The 20,345-nt window shown below is 40.5% G+C and overlaps 1 protein-coding gene across 1 annotated transcript; it reads left to right on the forward strand.

The window, feature by feature from the left end:
* Positions 1-9,872: 9,872 nt before the first annotated feature.
* cdc16 (cell division cycle 16 homolog (S. cerevisiae)) lies at positions 9,873-18,908 on the forward strand. Its single transcript, XM_069154296.1, has 18 exons — positions 9,873-10,054; positions 10,227-10,281; positions 10,545-10,642; positions 10,764-10,802; positions 10,933-11,073; positions 11,970-12,129; positions 12,268-12,362; positions 12,767-12,900; positions 13,228-13,307; positions 13,422-13,471; positions 13,592-13,665; positions 13,758-13,883; positions 14,242-14,394; positions 15,279-15,342; positions 15,442-15,503; positions 16,866-17,001; positions 17,226-17,316; positions 18,055-18,908. The coding sequence occupies exons 1-18, from the start codon at positions 10,007-10,009 to the stop codon at positions 18,306-18,308; spliced, it is 1,860 nt and encodes a 619-aa protein (XP_069010397.1). The 5' UTR covers positions 9,873-10,006; the 3' UTR covers positions 18,309-18,908.
* The last annotated feature ends 1,437 nt before the right edge of the window (positions 18,909-20,345 follow it).

Consider the following 20,345-nt stretch of genomic DNA (forward strand, 5'->3'; position numbering starts at 1 on the left):
CCACACCTGATTTAACAATTATCAGTGTAGTGAACAACCTGTTATCATCATTTGTCCCAAATATGTGGGCTAGTACAAGTCTACACTAAACTAGTAAGTTGAGGAGGCTGTTATCACCCGTTTATTTCATAATCCAATGTTCAGACCCAAACTGCTCCTGCTAGTAGGCCAGAAGATTACGTGTTTTTAGGACCTCTAGTGGCCATATTAATGATGACAGTAGCAAAGGAGGAAGGTGACATAAGCTGCGTTCTGAATCGCATACTTTTTCTTCTTAATTGTAGTACATGCTGCATCTACCCTTACAAACTGCTTACTGTTGCATGCAGTACGCATACAAATGGGACATACGCCTTGAACTCAGTGATTCGTAGCGCGACATTAAAAGTAAAAGGAACAAGGATGTGATTTGCAACCAATGCTACACTTCTTTTTGATGCCTTTTCTTCTTCCTCTTGCGAAGCTGGCGGAGCATCGGCGCCAACAACTCCCTCGGCGGCTCCGTCGTTGTGACAGATCTTTTTGCTGTGCAGAGGATTGTGGGTCAGAGCAGCCAGAGAAGCATGCTGGCCTGCAAACTGCAACATACGACCGGATGTAGAGGACATCCTGGTACTTTTGGCATACGATGTTTAACATACTATGTATTGGGACACACTTAATCTAATACTGGAACACAGTTTGTGACAGAATCCACAAAGGGAGGAGCTCCGGGTGGTTGTGTGGTTTGAACACAGGACTTTCACCCAGGAGGCAGCTGTTTATACCCGGTGTGAGAAATCGTCAACTCTGGCTTATTTAAAGTTACGTATGTTAACATGCGTAACATGGTTACCTTAGGTGACGTTCATATATAATTTATTTTTTTTAACCCAAATGGCTTGTCCTAAACCTAACCAAGCAGTTTCGGTGCCTAAACCCAACCAAAGCACAATGGTGTGCCATGTGTTGCTGGTGCTTTCCATTGGTCATATATGTCGTTTCTAACAGCCTGCTGAACGTGTAGGTTCAGTCGGCCCCAAGTAGTCCATATATTTGTGACAGATGCGTGATGATAAGCACCTTTTCAGTAGTCTGACAATGTGGTCGTATAACTTCAAGGGTCTTCCCGTCGTTCCATGAACGTCTTGAAGGAATTCTCAATCTGAATTCTTTAACAAATCTGTTGCTAATTTCCCCTCCGGACTCGCATTTTGTGTTTCTGTGGTACAGTAAGTCCATCTTTCCCTCTATTAGAACCGCAAAAAGCACTACGATCATCCATGGTTTCGATGCAGTCTTGCAGTATTTTCTATATTTGGAGACATCTGTCACAAAGCCACGTGGTTGAAATATAGATGAAGATAGATGTTCTCGGACTCACTTTGGGGCGAGGCAAGAAGTGCCTTCACTGAGTAGTCACTCAAAGCACGAGGTAGGGTCAAATGAAGCGGAGAACAAGCAGGCAGATATTAGTCATGAATGCTGGAGTGGTCACTCTCATGCCAAGCACCGTTCGACCCTGGCACTGGACTTCCTCTGGCCTAATCCCCACAACCGTCAACCTTTACTCAGCAGCGATGCATACACACACTCCTGTGTGAGTGATGGCCTAAAATAAAGCCCACTCTCAAATCACGCCCTTTTATAATCGTCTCCCTGGGAGTTTCCTGTTCAGCGAGAATTGCCATAATCAACCTATTCACTTCCTTATCATGACCACACTTTCCATGTTTAGTCTCTCTTAGTTCTCTCTGCACTGCAAAGCTCTATATGGCTGCAACAGTGCGCTCAGATAGTCGTGCTCATGGAGTCAAAGTTTACCCGAACATACAGTCATGTGCGGTCATGCAATTGATTGGTTCCTGCTGTGCCAACAAGATAATCAATACTCCAACTATTTCCCCCCCCCCTTTAGCCACTGATCTGCCATGTAGTGAACCGCTCTGTTCTGCTCTGCTCTATTCTGTTCCTCCGGTACAGATTTTAGAAGTGACTGTTTCTGCAAGGATAAAAGATTATTTTGTACTACTTGTCCCAGAATAAAATTCAACTAGTAGGTGGACAACAAATGTGATACTGTCAGGATATTTTGAGTGCTAGGCTTGAGGTGGATGTTGTTTCCTCATGCATTACTTCACTCCAGGCTGCAGGGGGCTGTTTTCTACAAGACCTGACCTGCTATTTTCAGTGACAGCTATTTTCAATGGTTGTCATGTACACTTTTATTCATCTAAAAGGGAATTGTCTGATTTTTGTAACAAAATGAAAGCAGCTAACACATATCATTTATCATATTTCTGAGCCTTTCATTAGCACCTGAACACGACACGTACTCAGCAATATACTTTTCAATTTAGTCCACATTTTCTGGATGCTGGATAAATAAACTCTAGTTACTTACATAATTTTATGCTGTGTAAAATGAAAAAAGAATCTGTGATTAGTAGACTTAAATCAAGCCATCGAGCATGCACACACACACAGAATGATTAACTCCAATTGGTGGCTTTCATTCTTCAAAATTGACACGAGGATATCTGTGTGCTACGTACTGTAGTATTAAAACAAAAACATGGACCTAGAGAATGGACCCATACGGTGACATTCACTTTTTGGAGTGAACCAAATAAATAACTGGAACACACACATGACTTCAGTGGATGGATCACTTCACATTGAACAAAAAGTTTGAGGAGAAGGAGTGAGTCCAAGACGCACATGTTAAAAAATATAGGGATTTTCATTTCCTTTCCTTTTGCAGGATTTAAACCAAAGTACAAGCACGAAAGACCTTGCCAGTATCCAAGAAGCTTAGATGTTGAGAAGAGGTGAAGTTGCCAAGGGAACCTGGAAAACATTTACAGAAAAAAAACAAAAAACGGTGGTTACGTTTAAAGGACAAATCTGAGCATAAATCTGTGTTTGTGTTAGCGTACTGCAGTCGATTAGTCTACAGTACTCGACCTTACTCCAGCTAATTTGTTATCCTCATAACTCATTCCACTGTTATGTAACAGTACTGTGGGTCTTTTTTAACTTGTAAAGACTGCAGCTTCCATTATTTATACCCTTTCATAGCACAGATCTATCTGGGATATAGGCCTTTATGGGTTTGTGGATTAAAATGGGGCAAACTTCTTGCATTCCGACGGAAGTGCAGCATGTATGCGACAAACTGTCATCAAAAGAGCCACTTTTAGAGGGATAAAACCTATTTCCGAGTCAAAGCATCCATTCCTCTGCAGCTCAGCAACATTAATGGTGCAGCGGGCCTGAGAGTGTCGTGCCTCAGAGTCGTTACCTATTCTACCATCCATTAGCTGAAAATTGTTTTGACTATAAGACAACTTTCTACATATCAAGTGGGATAGGTTTTCAGATTTTGTTACAGCTTTTACACAAAGGAAAAGTGCAGATCAGGGGGTAAATACAACAACGCCCTGTAACACTCCCACATTACAATCAAATATGTAGCGTTAGCAGTATATTTTTTATGTTTTCTGATATGATTAAGTCTATTCTGTCACACAACATAGCATCAGAACAGAGTCAACTCCTAGAGAAATTAGAAGTTTCTCTAAAGCATCTTTCTATTTTCAAAAAGGACAAGATATTGTTTGTAATGACTCTTTAACACCTGTCTGATAGATGATCACTGGATGTAGAGAAGACATATCTTAAAGGTACAGGAAGACCTTTCTGAGAGCAAAGTTTCCTGCAGTCAACTCACTTCTGAATGTTGATCTGAAAGGTTTGAGCAATGTGATACATTGGACCAAATGAACTGCATAAATGTGCAGAGAAAATGGAGTTGCGATTGTTCCAAATCCGCGCCAGCAAGTGATGTCTGAACAGCTTTGGCGAGACAAATTAATGAAAGCTAGAAAGTGTTCTTTTTAATAACAGAACTCCATGATTGCAGGTGTGTGTTAAGTAATCCTGACAAGCAGGTTGGGAGTCTGTGTGATGCAGCCATCTCTAAACAGGGTCCACTCATGGGGACTGTTACCATAGTCACTTCCAACAAAGAGATAAGAAAAAAAAAACTTGATCTGACCTTGGGGAAATGCACCAATGCCTCCTGCTGATCTCAGTATGGTTCTAGCCACAGGCATGGATTAGAAAATAAGAAAAATATAAGCTATGAGGAAACTCCCGGTATTTATATCAATCAGCAGAGACAGGGTGACCAACAGACCACAGCCTAAAAAAGGTATTTGTAGTTGTTCATGTTGAGTCAAAATAGATGTAAGCAGGACTTTTGACTGTGATCAACAGGAATAGATACTTTAAATTTCAGTATCGCATTTATTGGCCTAAGTTTATTAAAAACAAAACACAATTAAAACTGCAAACAGTGATATGCGGGCCCTCGCACACTGCACGTCGGGGATCCAGCGGGTCGGTGACGCTGGCTCCCCAAAGTGCAGCACGGCAAGGTCCGCATATTCCCGCTTGCAGCTTTAATTTTTTTTCTCGATCTCGTTCCTTGTTGTTCTTTGAAAAAAACTCCTATTTTTGGTGGCTTTAACATCTTCAAAAACTCATGAAAGTTGGTGCCTGACGCATGTGCAAAGTTTCATGAAGTTTGGAGCATCCTTTGACCTTAAACATCAACTTCCTGTGTCATGGTGAAACATCAAACTTAGTCGCATCGCCCTGGCTATACCATATACTCTATACTCTATACTCTATACTATATACTATATACTATATACTATATACTATATACCCTATACTCTATACGTTATACTCTATACTCTATACTCTATACTATAATCTATATTCTATACTCTATACTCTATACTATATACTATATACTCTATGCTATAATCTATATACTCTATACTATATACTATATACTATATACTCTACTATATACTCTATACTATATACAAAAATTAATTTTGGGTCACTTTTTAGATGACAAAAATGACTTATTTTATCATATTTTGGACAAAATATGTCTTTTTTTTCTGACACTGTCACAATAAAGAAAAGCAAAGTCTCTTTTGGACTGTTTTTTGTTTGAGTTTTGTGTTGTAGTTGACCTTTGGTTTGGTATTAGTATGACTGCATGAACAAACCTGAACCTGTGTGGTTTACCCTTAGAGGGACTCATCTTAAGAGGTCTCACCCTCCATGAACTATGTGGCTTACCCATCAAGGGAACTTGCCCTCAGTAAACCATGAACCTTGTGTGTTACCTCGGTGAGTAAACCATGAACCTTGTGTGTTACCTCGGTGGGTAAACCATGAACCTTGTGTGTTGCCTTGGCGGGTAATCTATGAACGTTACCTCGGCGGGACTCGAACCCGTGTCTTCATGAGGTCATCCAGCTCGGAGTCGGCGTCAGAGGACGAACCGCAACAGGAGAAAGTGTTTCACGGAGTTCACTCAGAGCTTCCAGAGACTCAACCGACAGTCTGGTTAACTCAACAGGTAAAAGATTCTACTTCACCAAGGTTGCTATTAATGGTTCAGATTCCACCTTGGCCTGTTGATGGTGATTCAACTTTTACTGAAGTTGAAACATTTGGAGAAATTGAAAACGTTTAGCATACACTACACATTACAGGAAGATATTTGATATCACTGCAGACCCCCTTGAAAACACGTATATCTACTATCCAAAGAATGTCTGCGGCAATTTTGGTCGCATTTGAATGAATATTTGTGGACGGTGGAGTTATAGGTTGCAGTGAGCCAAAGATTTGTCATAATGCTGTCTGGCCTCTGGGAAGGTTGTTGGCAAAGTGGTTATTACTGCTGCCTCTCAACCAGAAGGTAAGGAATTCGATTTCCCCCTTTTTTATGACTTAAAAACAAATTAGAAGTCAGTTTTGACTTTGAAAATGCCGTTGTTTTTTTAATAACATGACTTTTGGGTCACTTTTTGGCCGCCACGCCACGGGCACACCGATCAACGAAAACAAATTATTTTGATAACTTTTAATTCCAAACATGTTCTCAGATCAGAAAGATGCTTCTCTACAGCAGTCCCTGGAAAGAGTGTTGAGATTAAATGTGGACTGTAGTCAGCAATATATTCATTTAGATGCAATATGTTTATATTCAAGAAATACACGAAGTCAAAGTTACAAAAGAAGGCCGTCAAAACAATAATGCTCTCCAAGAATTTGTGATCGAAATTGCTGTTCAACCTCAGTGTAACATGCAGAAATTCGTGGCCACAAATGAAGGAAAATGTCATTTATCTTTAATTGACAGACAAAAAGGAAACAAAAAAGGAAGCGAGAGCGATCTAGAGGCATGTTGCACTCCCTCTATTTTATCATCCTGTATTCTCCATCTGTCCCATCAACTCCTCTTATACAGCAAAATAACAAATTGGACTGGAAACGTTTTATTGCACATAATTCATTCATGAGAGCTCGTCCTACGCTCTGAACGAAGACGGGGCTGAGGGGAGCGGATGGGGGTGCAATTATTTTGCCTCCGAGGGCATCTGTGCAGAGACGTCAGACAGCCTTACGATAACTCCTAAAAACTCAGACAACTGTATTATTGTTTAATACGCTCATAAAAGCTATACTCGTGGAACTCATTGCTTCTTTGTTTGAATGTTTATGTTTGGTTGCACAGCTTTTGGAGTGAATGTGAAGGATTGTTCAATCGTTGTAAAAAGTAGACTAAATAAATGTTGCACAAAATAAGATCGCTATAATCATCTATTACAGTTGGATCTGTTGTGGTTTTGCGAGAGCTTTGGTTGCTCACTCTGCTGTGGGATTTGAATGAGTGATCTCAGTGGCATAGAAAATGGTCAGAACCACCTCCTCTCAGTAGGAGGCAGTGTTGTAACATAGATGTTCATTCATGAAGCGCCTGAATGGGATTCATTCAACAAATCTTTGATTATGTAACTCTTTGTGTTTTATTATCAGGAAGATACACAGGATACTTTATATATATACGTTGACATATTTAAACATAATACCACAAAATAGTATGCAGTTCTATGTGGTTTGTGTGATCAGTTTACTATAAGCAAGTTTTGTTTTTTTAACAATCTTTATTTGAGATATTGTCTTTTGTGTCCTTGTTTTGTGGCCGTTGTTTTGTTTTTGGTAAAGCATCAGCTCTACACTGTGGTGTCTGGGTTTGTATAAACTGTGTTTACACAAGGTGTGTTAGTATAAGTTGCTCTGATATTGTAAGTTTCCAAGTAACTGTTGCCAAGGCTGTTACTGCCTGCATGCAGCAAGTAGAAAAAGATAATAGCTTACTTGCCCTTCACTTCATTGATTTAGCCGTGTCGTTTTTCTTCTATGAAATACAATAATTCTACATTTGATTTCATTATTTCACTTTCACTTCTGTTGAACTTTCACGAACAGAAAGTCTGGTCAGAGTTCAACAATAAGTGCAAATCTTTTCAGAAAACTCGACTTAATTTTCACCTTTGAACTGAGTGAAACGGCGTCTTCACACAGCAGCTCATTTTACAGTCACTCACTCTGAAGTCTCCTCACTAATTAGCCCATCTCTATGCCTGTATGTGTTTCTCTTTGTGGAACTTGCTAAAACAAGTGCACCATTTAAAACCATTCATTCGTCTCCGCTCTCTCAAGCTGCTGTCATGGCAACCATATATGACAGGCAGAAAACAGACTCGAGTCAACCTGGGGGGATGTACGCACTCTTGAGCAGATGAAGATTTGTGATATTGAGAAAGCATGGATCGCAGACTGTGAGGTGAGTCAGAGAGGCCCTAGGGACTTAGTTTGCCATCACTGGTCATAGATTAGTAACAGATTAGATTTGAACACTTATGCAAAATAATACATCAAAGCGTTAAAATGTGTGAATTTCTCTTTTCTGGTGGGTGTGAGGGGGCTTGCAGTTTTGCAGCTTTTTTTAGTGGTTTGTTTTCACAGGGTCATGATGCATCATCTGGCAAATCAACCTCTGCTTCCCACCACAAACAAATATCTGCAGCAGAAGTGGGACAAGGCTTCATATGATTTACACAGAAACAAGGTCAGGGGAAACATTCATGTGGTTTTCAAAGTGGCTTCATAACTTTATTATCCTTTTTAGTCCCTATTATCCTAAATGTTTTGACTTCGAGCTTCTTTTTTTAATCACAAACTGTTTAAATTAACCCTTTTTTCCATTCTGTTAGGTGGAATTTAGTTTTATCATCCTTCACTGCCTCACACGAAGCTGTGTGTGTTTTGTTTCCCAAGGTGAAGTCAGCTAAACCAACAATGAAAACGACTCCACCAATGACTTTCAAACTGAAGAAAAGGAAGGTTGTTTTGTCAATTAGAAAATATAAGCAAATCCAAATAAAAATGTTTGCAACAGTAAATAAACTTTGTACAACCTCCATTCAGTTTAAAATCCAGTATGATTAAAACTGAAGAGTTAAAATGCAATAATAAATTTTTGGCAATAATTACAACACTTTTTCCTTCAGAGGCCTCATTTAAACTACCCAATGCTTCCACTAGTATAAATATGCTTGTTATTGTTTCTGATCATGTTTTATTGCATTAAGGCTGAAGAGGAGCGGGCGATGACGATTCAGCAGGAAAATGATATGCTTAGAGAGAAAATATCACACATTATGAGGACAGCTGGTGGAGTTGACAACAGGAATTTCTATGATAGGAAAAGGTAAGTTATGCTTTGTAACCATGGTGGCAGAAACATAAGTGTTGCAGAAAAATACATATTTGAAGTCAGACACCAGGTTTTCCATGAAATACGGTGAACTTTGAAATTAAAGAGCAAGTTGTACAACATTTCTGTGTCTTCACTGTAGCCTTGGCAAGGAGAAGCGACAGCTGGAGTTGCTGCGTATTACCAAGGAGAATCAAATGATCCTGTTTCGTCTGAACCAGTGCAGGCCTCACTATAATGTGAGGAGCTGGCATGACGACTGGCTCAAAACTGTGAAGGTGATGGAAAGCATTGCATGCTACCCACGAGGCACAGCAAACCAGCAAAAGGTTATTATCTTCTAAGATAAGATAACAATGCATATAATTTATATAATCTATATACTATCAACTACTTCCTAACTGTATCTGAATTTACATTATAAGGATACAGATCATACAGTGTAAATACTTTATTTTATGTGTCAATACCAGGGACAAGAAAAACCCAGCAAGAAGCACAGTGACTGTGATAAAGAACAAAAGATAAGGCCCGATGCAACTACACGTAGCCCTGCAAGCAACAAGACAAATGGCACAGCAGATTCTGGAGGAAATGAAAAGCGGAAAGAAGCCAGAGATGACGAGGATAAAGAAACCAAGAGACACAAAGAGAAGACAACTACAAATATTTGAGAAATCCATCTCACCAGACACACCACTTCTGACACAATTCAAATCACAGCAAATAAATGCCCTCATTCTGTTGACGAGTCTTTCAGTCCTGATTTTCGCTTTCTGAAATGTCTGTCACTCTTTGCACCCCTGAATAACACAATAAAACAGGAAACCTCAAGCACAAAGGAAAGATACATTTCTCTGTTGTTTTAGTAAAGTTATACTTTTTTCACAGTAAGAATTTGGACAAATACAATACTAAACTCGATTCAGATACTCCGTTAGCAGCTACTTTTACTATTGGTTTAGTGTAAACCAGTGGTTTACAAGTGGTGGTAGTAGGCCTTTATAGAGTTTTTTCTGTTTGATGCATTTTACTTTTTGGGATTTGTTCTTTCGATAACAAATAAATTATGAATAAAATAATCAAATAAATGCATAATTTTGTTCTGTACTTCTACAATTATTTTACAGCTAGGTATAGGCCAACAGCGAAGATGAAAATCACTATTCTCAATGCGGAACCTTCGGTCCGGGTCGAGTTTTCATACGGCACAATTTAGCGGAACACATGCTGCAGAAAGAAGCCGCGGATTTGATTTTTACGCAGCTAGCGAACTAGCACCCGGAGCACAGCTTCCTCTGTGTCTGAGAATGACACACTTTTGATAGTCAGGAGGTCAACTTTTTTTTTTTTTTGTTTAAAGAAATCAACATGAATCTCGACAGGCTCAGAAAGCGAGTACGGCAGTACATCGACCAGGTAAAGGATTCCTTTACGAGTTTCTGTGTTGCTAGCTAATGCTAGCCTGCCTTAGCGTCGTTGGTAACGAACCTCCACAGTTTTTTTTGCCTGATGGCCGACTAACGACGAGGCAGCTTCACTAAAAAAAAATACATCCACGACTCTTGCTCTTTGTGTTGTTTGTTCGCAGCAACAGTATCAAAGTGCTCTGTTCTGGGCCGACAAGATCGCCTCCCTGTCTCATGGTGAGTCGTGTTTGTTTATAACGAGCCGGTACCGTTACTGAGCCCCCCGGTTCTTATCTGAAGTTTGGAAACCAGAGTTACTCAGTCTGGTTTGGTTTTTGGGGTCTGCTCTGCTTTATTTTATTTGTTTATTTATTTATTTTTACACTGAGTTGGAAAGAAACTTTTAGAGCAGAAAGTCACGTTAGATTCTCAACGACTTGCAGTATTGTCTGTTAAACTTATCAGCCACGATTTCCTTAACCTCCCCGTTTGGCCCGCAGAGGACCCCCAGGACATCTACTGGCTCGCTCAGTGCCTTTACCTCACCTCACAGTACCACAGAGCCTCCCACGCCCTCCGCTCACGAAAACTTGACAAGGTAGGTGATGTGTGAGTCGTCAGTAATCAAAGTAATACAATTATTATTTTTTATTTATTTATTTATATATTTTTTTAAAAGTCAGCATGATTGATCTCCCGTATGTCATCTTCTCACACAGTTGTACGAAGCTTGTCAGTATCTTGCTGCTAGGTGCCATGTAAGTAAATGGAAAATTCTCAACGCGTCAGATCTTAACCCTCCTCTGTGATCACCTCGAAAAACCCACCAGGAGCTGTTTCACATTTATTTTATGCTGGTTTTTTTTTTGTTTTTTTTGTTCTTTCTAGTATGCTGCCAAAGAGTTCCAGCAGGCCTTGGATATCCTGGATGCAGAGGAGCCAGCCAGTAAGAGGCTCCTGGACAGGAGTGTAAAGGAGGACAATGGGACAGCAGAGTCAACCAAGGACTGGGACATGTCTCCTGCCTCTGTAAGTCTGGGCCGGCGCTGAAATGCCGTCTGTGTCGGGTGAAGTTTATATTTTCAATCAGCATAGCTCTGTGATGTTTCCGGAGGGAGAGCCCCGAACGATCCACGTCACCCTTTCATCTTTTCATTTTGATAAATGTTTTTGTTGAAGACTGTCAGTGCAAATATGTAGCTGTACTTCATTTTCTTTTAGTGCCCCTTACTTTTCAGCCAAGTGTCCCATCTAGTGCCCCAAAAACTCCCGCCACAGTTTTGTTTGTCTTGTTGATAGAAATGATATGCATTCACAAGTTTTACCTTAAATTTGTTCTTCAATATAGGGAATAAGATTCTCAGAATCCTTAAATGCAGTGTCGCCTATGCCGTCCCTATAAATCCTTTATTATTATTATTACTATTTTTAGGTTTTGAAACCAGCATTGTGTCTTTTTTAGTTTAATAAACTGTCCGTGCTTTTCAGATAACACGGTACATCAATACTGATAAGCATAAATCCTGCTCGCTATATAACAGAAATGCTCACCAAAAAGCAAGAACGATTTTTTTTTTTTTTTTTTTTTTTTTTTATTAGAGAAGAAAATTTACACATTTAAAAAACGTATTGATTGGATTCCACCCTCAATAGTCATGTAGGAGATAATTGTGTTTATTTTATGGGAGAGATTTGTTTATGCAGTGAAAATAATACACAACGACAATGAGTTTGCATTGACTTGTATTCTGTTTGCATAAATGTCCTCCCGGTCAGGATGTTCTCCCAAACTGCAGTCCAGTCCTGTTCATCTTGTGGATGTAGTATTAATAACACCGTATGAGTTTGTGAGTAACATCCAGACATTTTTCTTCTTTTTTTTCTTTTTTTTTTTTTCTCCTCTCCTCTCTCCGGAAACATTTCAGATCAGTAGTTCCATCTGCCTCCTGCGGGGTAAGATCTATGATGCCATGGACAACAGGTCGCTGGCCACCTCCAGCTACAAAGAGGCCTTGAAACTTGATGTGTACTGCTTTGAAGCCTTTGACCTTTTAACGTCCCACCACATGTTGACTGCACAGGAAGGTGAGGATAATCTGTGGCGACGACGTGCGCCGATCTGTTTCATTTTCTACAGATAGTTGCCATTTATTATCATGTCAGTAACATGTATAATGACTGTACACGTTTTATGAAATGTGTTGTTGTTTGTCTCTTCAATAGAGAAAGACTTCCTTGATTCGCTTCCTCTGAGTCAGCAGTGCACAGAGGAAGAGGAGGAGCTGTTACACTTTCTTTTTGAGAATAAATTAAAGAAGGTAGGAGCTTCAATGTAAATGAGAAAAATACTTCATTCTCTCATTCACCTATACTGTGATATTCTGTGTTTTCTTTTTGTCAACAAAACGCACGAAAGGACCAAAACAATGAATTTATCCTGCTCACACGTGTAATTTCTCTGTACTGTTGGCACACGATTGAAAACGACATGCTGTTTAATTATAACGAGCGCGGATACTGTAGGTTATTTTTGAGCTCATACAGATCTAAAAGTATGCTCCCCAGTGTTGCCACTCGTATATTATTGATATTCTGTCCTGTTTTTACTGTAACACCTTTTCATGGCTTTCCTTTTATCTGTTTTCCCACGACTCCCATTTAAAGGTTCCTTTCCCAGACACGCCTTAACTCACAGACTCTCTTCTTCTCCGTCCCTCTGCAGTATAACAAGCCCAGTGACTTGGTGGTGCCAGAGATGGTCAATGGTCTTCAGGACAACTTGGATGTCGTGGTGTCTCTCGCCGAGCGGCATTATTATAACTGTGATTTCAAGATGTGCTACAAACTCACATCAATGTATGTGTCCACAGGTTTCATCTTTGTTTGTTTGTTGTTGTTTTTTTTTATGTGGTGAATTGGTCGAATTAATTATTATTATAATTATTATTATAATTCTATAGTGATAATAGTCAAAATGTTATTAAAATTACACACTGGATTATGTGTGTACATTTTGATTGATAAACTATAGCTCGTACTATTTTATTCCCTTTGATTGCGGTCTTATGATAAAATAGCAGAGCCTAAAAGTCTCTTTCTCTGTCTTATTGTTCCATGAGACAGTTGAAAAGGTTTTTTTTTTTGGATGAAAAGAAAAGAACTGTGTTTTTGTTTGTATTTCAGGGTGATGGTTAAAGACCCCTTCCACGCCAACTGTTTACCAGTCCACATAGGAACGTTGGTGGAGCTCGGAAAAGCAAACGGTAAAATAAATACATGCTACTGATTCATTCATGCAGAATGTTTCGTTTGATTTTTTTTTTTTTTTTTTTTTTTGGCCCGCTGATCAGTTTAATTATTTATTTATTTTCCTGCAGAGTTGTTTTACCTCTCGCACAAACTCGTAGACTTGTATCCCAACAATCCAGTGAGTGTTTTTGTATTTTTGTTTTTATCATACTTATCATGTTAATTACCCTGTTTACATAACTTTGTGTGTTTGATAACCAAATAACAAGTTTATTTATTTATTTATTTTTTTTACCAGGTATCCTGGTTTGCTGTTGGCTGCTATTATCTCATGGTTGGCCATAAAAACGAACACGCTCGGCGATACCTTAGGTACGTGTTTGCACTCAGGAAAAGGGACATCCTGTTTGACACTGGCAGTTTATATTGACTCAGAGATATTGGTTATTGCATATCTCCTGTAGCAAAGCCACGACCCTGGAGAGGACTTACGGTCCCGCATGGATCGCCTACGGTCATTCATTTGCGGTGGAGAGTGAACATGACCAAGCCATGGCTGCCTACTTCACTGCTGCCCAGCTGATGAAAGGGTAAGGAAACTCCATGCACATGTAACTGTCTCTGTTTTCTCTCCCTTTGACTGGACCGCATCAGCTGGGGCCGCTTCCCTTTTTCATTATGTATAATATATGGTCATTTATATGGAGATTTCTTTCTTTAAACTAGTGTTCTCAGCTCAACAACATGAAAATGTGTACCGGCTTTTTGACTGCTTAAAGTTGAATGAGTTTTTGTTATTACATATTGTTAAACACAATTTACAGCATTTAAACATAATGTCAATTTCCTAAATTCAGTGTTACTTTTTAAGGGGGTTTTATTCTCTTTTTTCTGAAGTGTTATTAAAACGCAAGGTAAGGGTATCTTTGTTCTTGACGTCTCCTCCAGATGTCACTTACCGATGCTCTACATCGGGCTGGAGTACGGGCTGACCAACAACTCCAAGCTGGCAGAGCGGTTCTTCAGCCAGGCTCTCAGCATCGCTCCAGAGGACCCATTCGTCATACACGAGGTGGCAGTGGTCGCGTTTCAAAATGGAGAGTGAGTGTGCGGCCGCTAGTTCACACAAACGCTTATTCCCCCGGTGGGACAAAGGTTGCGTTCATGTTTTTGGCAGCACAAATGGATGTTGGCACACAGCAGGGCTATTTGTAAAAGCTGGTTTTAACAGACCAAAGGGGTCTTTGTTTAAAATCTCTACTGTCCTCGTACCGGCCATCTAAGAAACGTGTCAACTAGTTTCTTGGATGGCTGAAATCCCTGAATGACTAATTACATGAGGAGCAGCTACTCTGCTTTTCTCTCAGTACTGTTTTAGATGAAGTTGCTTTTGTCGTCGCAGCCCCGTCTGCTTCTGTTTGTTTTGTCTTACAGCTGACTGGGAGATTTACAGTTTATATAATTCTCCCATAAATGTAATTACTAGTGATTAAAGTGCACCATCTGATGGGGAAGATCTGAACGATTCCTCATATATCCAGTTCACTCACATTCGCGTGTTATTGTCTCACATCGCCCCGCCTTTATCAAACCATGTGAATCATTGTAGATTTATTTGTGCCAAATTTGACATATGTAACTAATAACTGTAGTCGGGAACAGTTTTCATTGAAATTACCTTCCGCTGATTACACCGTCCCCATTATTGCAATGAATAGCAAGTTTGTGAACTGTAATTGATAGATGCAGTATCTCGAATGAAACGTGTGTGGGCTGTTATTAATGTAATCTGGGCACCGATCCGGATTAAAGAAGCCAAATATGTATATATGCGAACACGAGTATTTCATACTACATACAGCTTAAAGATGAGTTGGAACAGTTGTCGCATGTTGAGAGGACACGGACTGCACACAGTTAAATCTGGGTTTTATTATTTCGAGTGTTTAGATGTGCTGTAAGAATGTTTTCATCTTCGGTTTCAGCTGGAAGACGGCGGAAAGGTTGTTTCTCGATGCGATGGAGAAGATCAAAGCCATAGGAAATGAGGTATCTGCTCCTTTAATTAACCGGTCCCATCAGCGTGTTGAAAACACGATCCCTACTCCAAAGGGGGTACTTAATGTGTCTGTTTTTTTCTTATTTAAGGTTACAGTGGACAAGTGGGAGCCTCTGTTGAACAACTTAGGTCATGTGTGTCGGAAACTGAAGTAAGTATTGATCCAGTTTCACTGTTTCCTGTCTGAATGAATGAAAACTGCCCTTCTGCTGCAGGACGTTACGTCGTCACGGTGGCCTGTGCTGTAGGCAAAACAAAAAGTGGAGAACGACAGACACCAAATATACGGATTAAAACTTCTTGACGATGCACTGTGAGCGAGCCCGTTTACTCGTCACAGCGACCGTCGCGCCTCGTGTTTCTAAATGACATCGTGGACGTATGCCGTACGCGTAAAGTGTGCGAGCTTCGTCTCCCCCCCGAGTCCGTCGTTAAACAAGACTCCAGGACCTTCTCCTCTGTTTTGTTTTGTTTATCTGCCTGCGCCAAACTACTTTTGGAGACGTGCTCACTTGTCCTTATTGAGAATTCATGCAAAGACCATTTAATGAATTATACATAGGCACCACTCAACACATGGAAAAGTGCTCGCTGAATATTTTCCCCCTCCGTGTTTGTTTTGCAAGGTTTGCATAGTTTTTTTTGTTGTTTTTTTTGTCGAAGAAGGATTTCATGCATACAGAGTTTGAGATGTGGTGTCATAATCTTCTTCTGTGTTTTCCATCTGCCATCGAAATGTATTTATATTTAATATGTCTGACACATGTCCACAAGGAGGGCCTGTTTATTCACTATCAGACTTGATAATGAATACGGGCTTTTATTTATTATCATTAAGTATGTAAAAGAGGAATGTGCTTGCAGACCTGTACAGAAACACTAAATCGGGCTTCCAAGTATATTGAGGACTGAAGGTGGTGAAAATGTGAATTGAAGCCTGATTTAATAATAGTAATTATTGTTTTCACGTTTAGTTTTACTTCACTTTAAACGATCATAAATCCACAACCTAATAAGGCTTCAGGCGAGCAGTGTTGCGATTGTGTTTGTGCTTATATGACGTTAATTATTCCACGAGCTGTGGATACAAGCCAACTGTGTCTGTAGCTGTGATTCATTACTAACCTACTGAGTGTCTGGCGCTGGCTCATTACCACGTCCCCAAGCTATTAAAGGGAGAGAAAAACTTAAATTATAATTCACGTCGCAGCACCGTTTGAGACGAAAATATGCGAGCAAAACTTTTCCATTTTCAGTGATTTGAAGTTTAACATTTTAAATTTCCAACAAACGACAAGCTGTCATCTGTGTTCATCGAGAAATATTGGCTGTATTTTTTTTTTGTCATTACATTAATTAAATAGGACTGGAAAAGTTAGTTGTTTAGATAAATTAGAAATCACTCCAAAATAAGGTGTATTTTGCCACATTTCTGCAAACATCTGCTCCTGAAATGTTGCAGAGTCCACAGAAAGCTGTTTTATTTATTTATTTATTTTTTTTGTTTCCCTAGAAAGTACGACCAGGCTCTGGAGTACCACCGCCAAGCCCTGGTGTTAATTCCTCAGCATGCCTCCACCTACGCTGCCATAGGATACGTGCACAGCCTCATGGGGGACTTTGAAAGTGCTATTGACTACTTTCATACGGTGAGTTTTAATGCGTTGTGTTTCCTTCACAGTCGTATTGTTCAGTTTGGGAAGAGTCGCTCATAGGCAGGCGAGTGGATGGCTTCTTCTGAGACTGTAAGCAGGAATAGGAGTAACCCTGGAAATTGGAGTCCTTTTATTGTGAACAGTTAGAGTTGATACCGTACGTTTCAAGTGTTTCGAATGGCCTACGATTTGGTTTTGTTTTTTTCTTTCTGTTGCAGGCACTCGGACTGAAAAGGGACGACACTTTCTCTGTGACGATGCTCGGCCACTGTATCGAGATGTACATCGGTGACACGGATGCCTACATAGGTGGGTGTTTTTTTTTTTTATCCTTAAACGATATTATTAAGATTTATTATTTCATTTCAGAATCCAGCTGTTGTATTGTATGTAATAGTTTTCGCTCTTGACTGGAGGTGAATTTCCACTGCGGGAACATTATGAGCAGAACAGGCACCCAATGAGGAACATAATTCCCCGACCTGCGTTTCCACTATAAATAATAGTTGTAGAATCTGTGAGCCGCCCATAAGTTTCCTGAAAAGAGATCTTAAAGCTTGAAGTTGCGTGTTTCTCTGGCCGTCTCCATCTTGGCAGCGTCTGACTGAGCCATACGTCCAGATAATCCAACGGCGGGCCAACTGAAGCCCGGTTGCTGAAACCTGCCGACATCTCTCCCAACTTTCACAGCATCCACCTGCCACTCAAAGCAGCCGCTCCTTAACTGTGATTAACTTTAATCCTTAACGCTGTTTTTATTTCTGTTATAAAATACTACAAACAAAAGTAGCAACAGAATTCTCAGCTGCAAACAAATCCCAACACTTAAAACATGCAAATCTAAAACGTTCTGCAGTATTAGATACAACATGAGGATTAGTGACGTTTTAACCCGGCCAGCCAAACTTTTGCTTTTGTGGCGAAGATTCAGTATATTTTCTTTGACACCAGAAACTTTTTTTTTTTTAAAGCCTGTAAATTGGAATTCAGAACTGCACTGCGGTCTCTATCAGAAAAACAATGTGCTGTCTCTTTGTTTCCACTCAGGCACAGACATCAATGACAAGGTGCGAAGCAGCTTGAACACTCCAGCGCTGATGAAGATGCTGAACACGTCAGAGCCCGGCGACCTGGTGGCCACGCCGAGACTGGAAGACACGAGCATCACGTCCTTGGAAACGCCGCTGTCAAATCAGGACAAGATGATGCTGGAGACGCCACTTCGGCTCTCGTTGACCCTGGAGTGCGACATGTACGAGAGCGACGTGATGTTGGACACCTTGTCGGACACCAGCACGTGATCTCGTCCTGTCAGGAGGTGGAACTGTCGTAGCAACACGTTGTCATAGGTACACATATTCCGACTCCGGGGAAAACGCTCAACCCTAAACTTCAGCACCTGTCCTGCGCCAAAGGTTTCACTGTGGATTCCCCCTCTTGTGCATTACGTAGTTGTTTCTGTACGTGTCAAAACATAGACCATGCAAAATGTGAACATTAACAGGAGTAAATGTCGGTGAATTTGTGTACGGCAGCTGCTGTACAGCATATCAACTTTGCAAGAATGCACTTTAAAAGGGGAATTAGCATGTGCCTTGGTTAAGGGGTTGAGTACTTGGCTTAGTTCAGCCTTGGAGCTTGGGTTGAGACGCTGGGAACATGTGGTCCTCTGACACTTGATTGAACGGAGTCAAACACAGCCACACACCTCACGTCACAAGTAAAAGACTCCAGTCTACTACTACTTATTGCTGCCTATGGCAGGACCCTCTGTGTTGCTGAACCTGTGGATCTTCACCTTGAATAAAAAAGAGACGGCTAAAAACAAGCAAGTTTTGGTGAAAAAAAATAAAAATAACATTTTTGGTTATTCCTACAATAAACCATGCATTTATCTTAAACATTTTACCCGTGTTGGTTTTAATAAGGATAAAGTAGCTGATTTGTAAAATCCTCAGAACACATTTAGTTTTAGGAGTAAGGCTTTTTAATTGTTAATATATGTTTTGTTTTTTTATCTATTGTCATATTGACGTTATTGTAAAAAGTCAGCTATTGTAAAGTAGAGATGGACGGACGGATGGAAGGCTAAATTGAGGACTTACTTTTAACTTTATAGAGCATGGTGCGTGTTTTAGTGGCATCTAGTGGTGAGGTTGCAGATCGCACCTCACACCCGTCTAGGCGTGTAGGAGAATGTCCGGGACTCTCTGGAGCCAGTGTTTGGTTTGTCCCTTCTGGGCTCCTGTAGAAACACGGTAGTAAGACTACAATTAACATTTAGAGAAACAACTGTCATATTTTGTGTGGTATTTAACACGTGAGCACATTTTCGACAAAGAAGGTGATATTTTGTTCATAAAAATAGTGATCGCCTCCCTTGAACGTCACCCTCAGCAGGAACAACTTGATAATACCTGGACATCAGTCTTTGGATGTGGTGGAATATTTGGTCCACTCTTTCCTCCAGGACCACTTTAGTGCAGCCACGTTGGAGGAGTTCAGGTCCGGCCAGTGACGAGGACTGTTCAAAACCTAACATTTCATCCCCCGTTGAGACGGTCGCAGGTGGAGTTACTCTTGACGCCTGACGTCACTGTTTCGCTACACAACCGGATCGTTTTTGCACCTCGACTCACAGACCAGTGACCCGATGTTCTGTTTCGTGATTTTCGGTCAAAATGCATCTAAAATGACTCCCGTCTTCCAAACAGTTTGACTTTCGACTCATCGGTCCCTACAGCGATCTCCCGAAAGGTTTGAGGCTCATCCAGGTGTGTGACGAGCCTTGACGCCACGAATCCCGGAGCTCTGCGGGCAGCGCGTCCTGCCCGAGCCAGAGCAGCGTGGTGACACCGAACCGTTTATCTGACTCCAGCCGGCTGTTGCGGAGAGACACCGGACACCGGCACAACAAGTGGGAGTCAATTTATTGTCTGGCAACATAGCCCTACAATTGTTTGGTACGAAAACTGATCCTGATCACTTTCATTAAGTGATGCAGTGGTGCGTTTTGGGGAAAAGGTTGATTTATGTGTCAGCTTGCATGCACATGAATGAAACGGCCTATAAATAGTACATTTTTGAAGTGATTAGTTTTCACTTTAATTTTTTTTTTCTTTTGACTGGAAAGAAAACTGAAAGAGACATCTTCCTTCTTTTTTTGTTTTTACATAAAAATGACAAAACAATGCAAAGATAACAAAAGGCTTTCAAATTGAACAAATGTCCCTTTAAAACCTCTGAACTGACACCAAAAAACGATAATACGTGTTCATAATACAACCGTCCATGTCAGTCTGTGGTCCATATCAAGGCAAGTGTTTATATCTCTCTCC

The sequence above is a fragment of the Embiotoca jacksoni genome, unplaced genomic scaffold, assembly GCF_022577435.1.
Source record: "Embiotoca jacksoni isolate LCO1_2020_lvr unplaced genomic scaffold, fEmbJac1.0.p SCAF_2, whole genome shotgun sequence".
Lineage (NCBI taxonomy): Eukaryota > Metazoa > Chordata > Actinopteri > Embiotocidae > Embiotoca > Embiotoca jacksoni.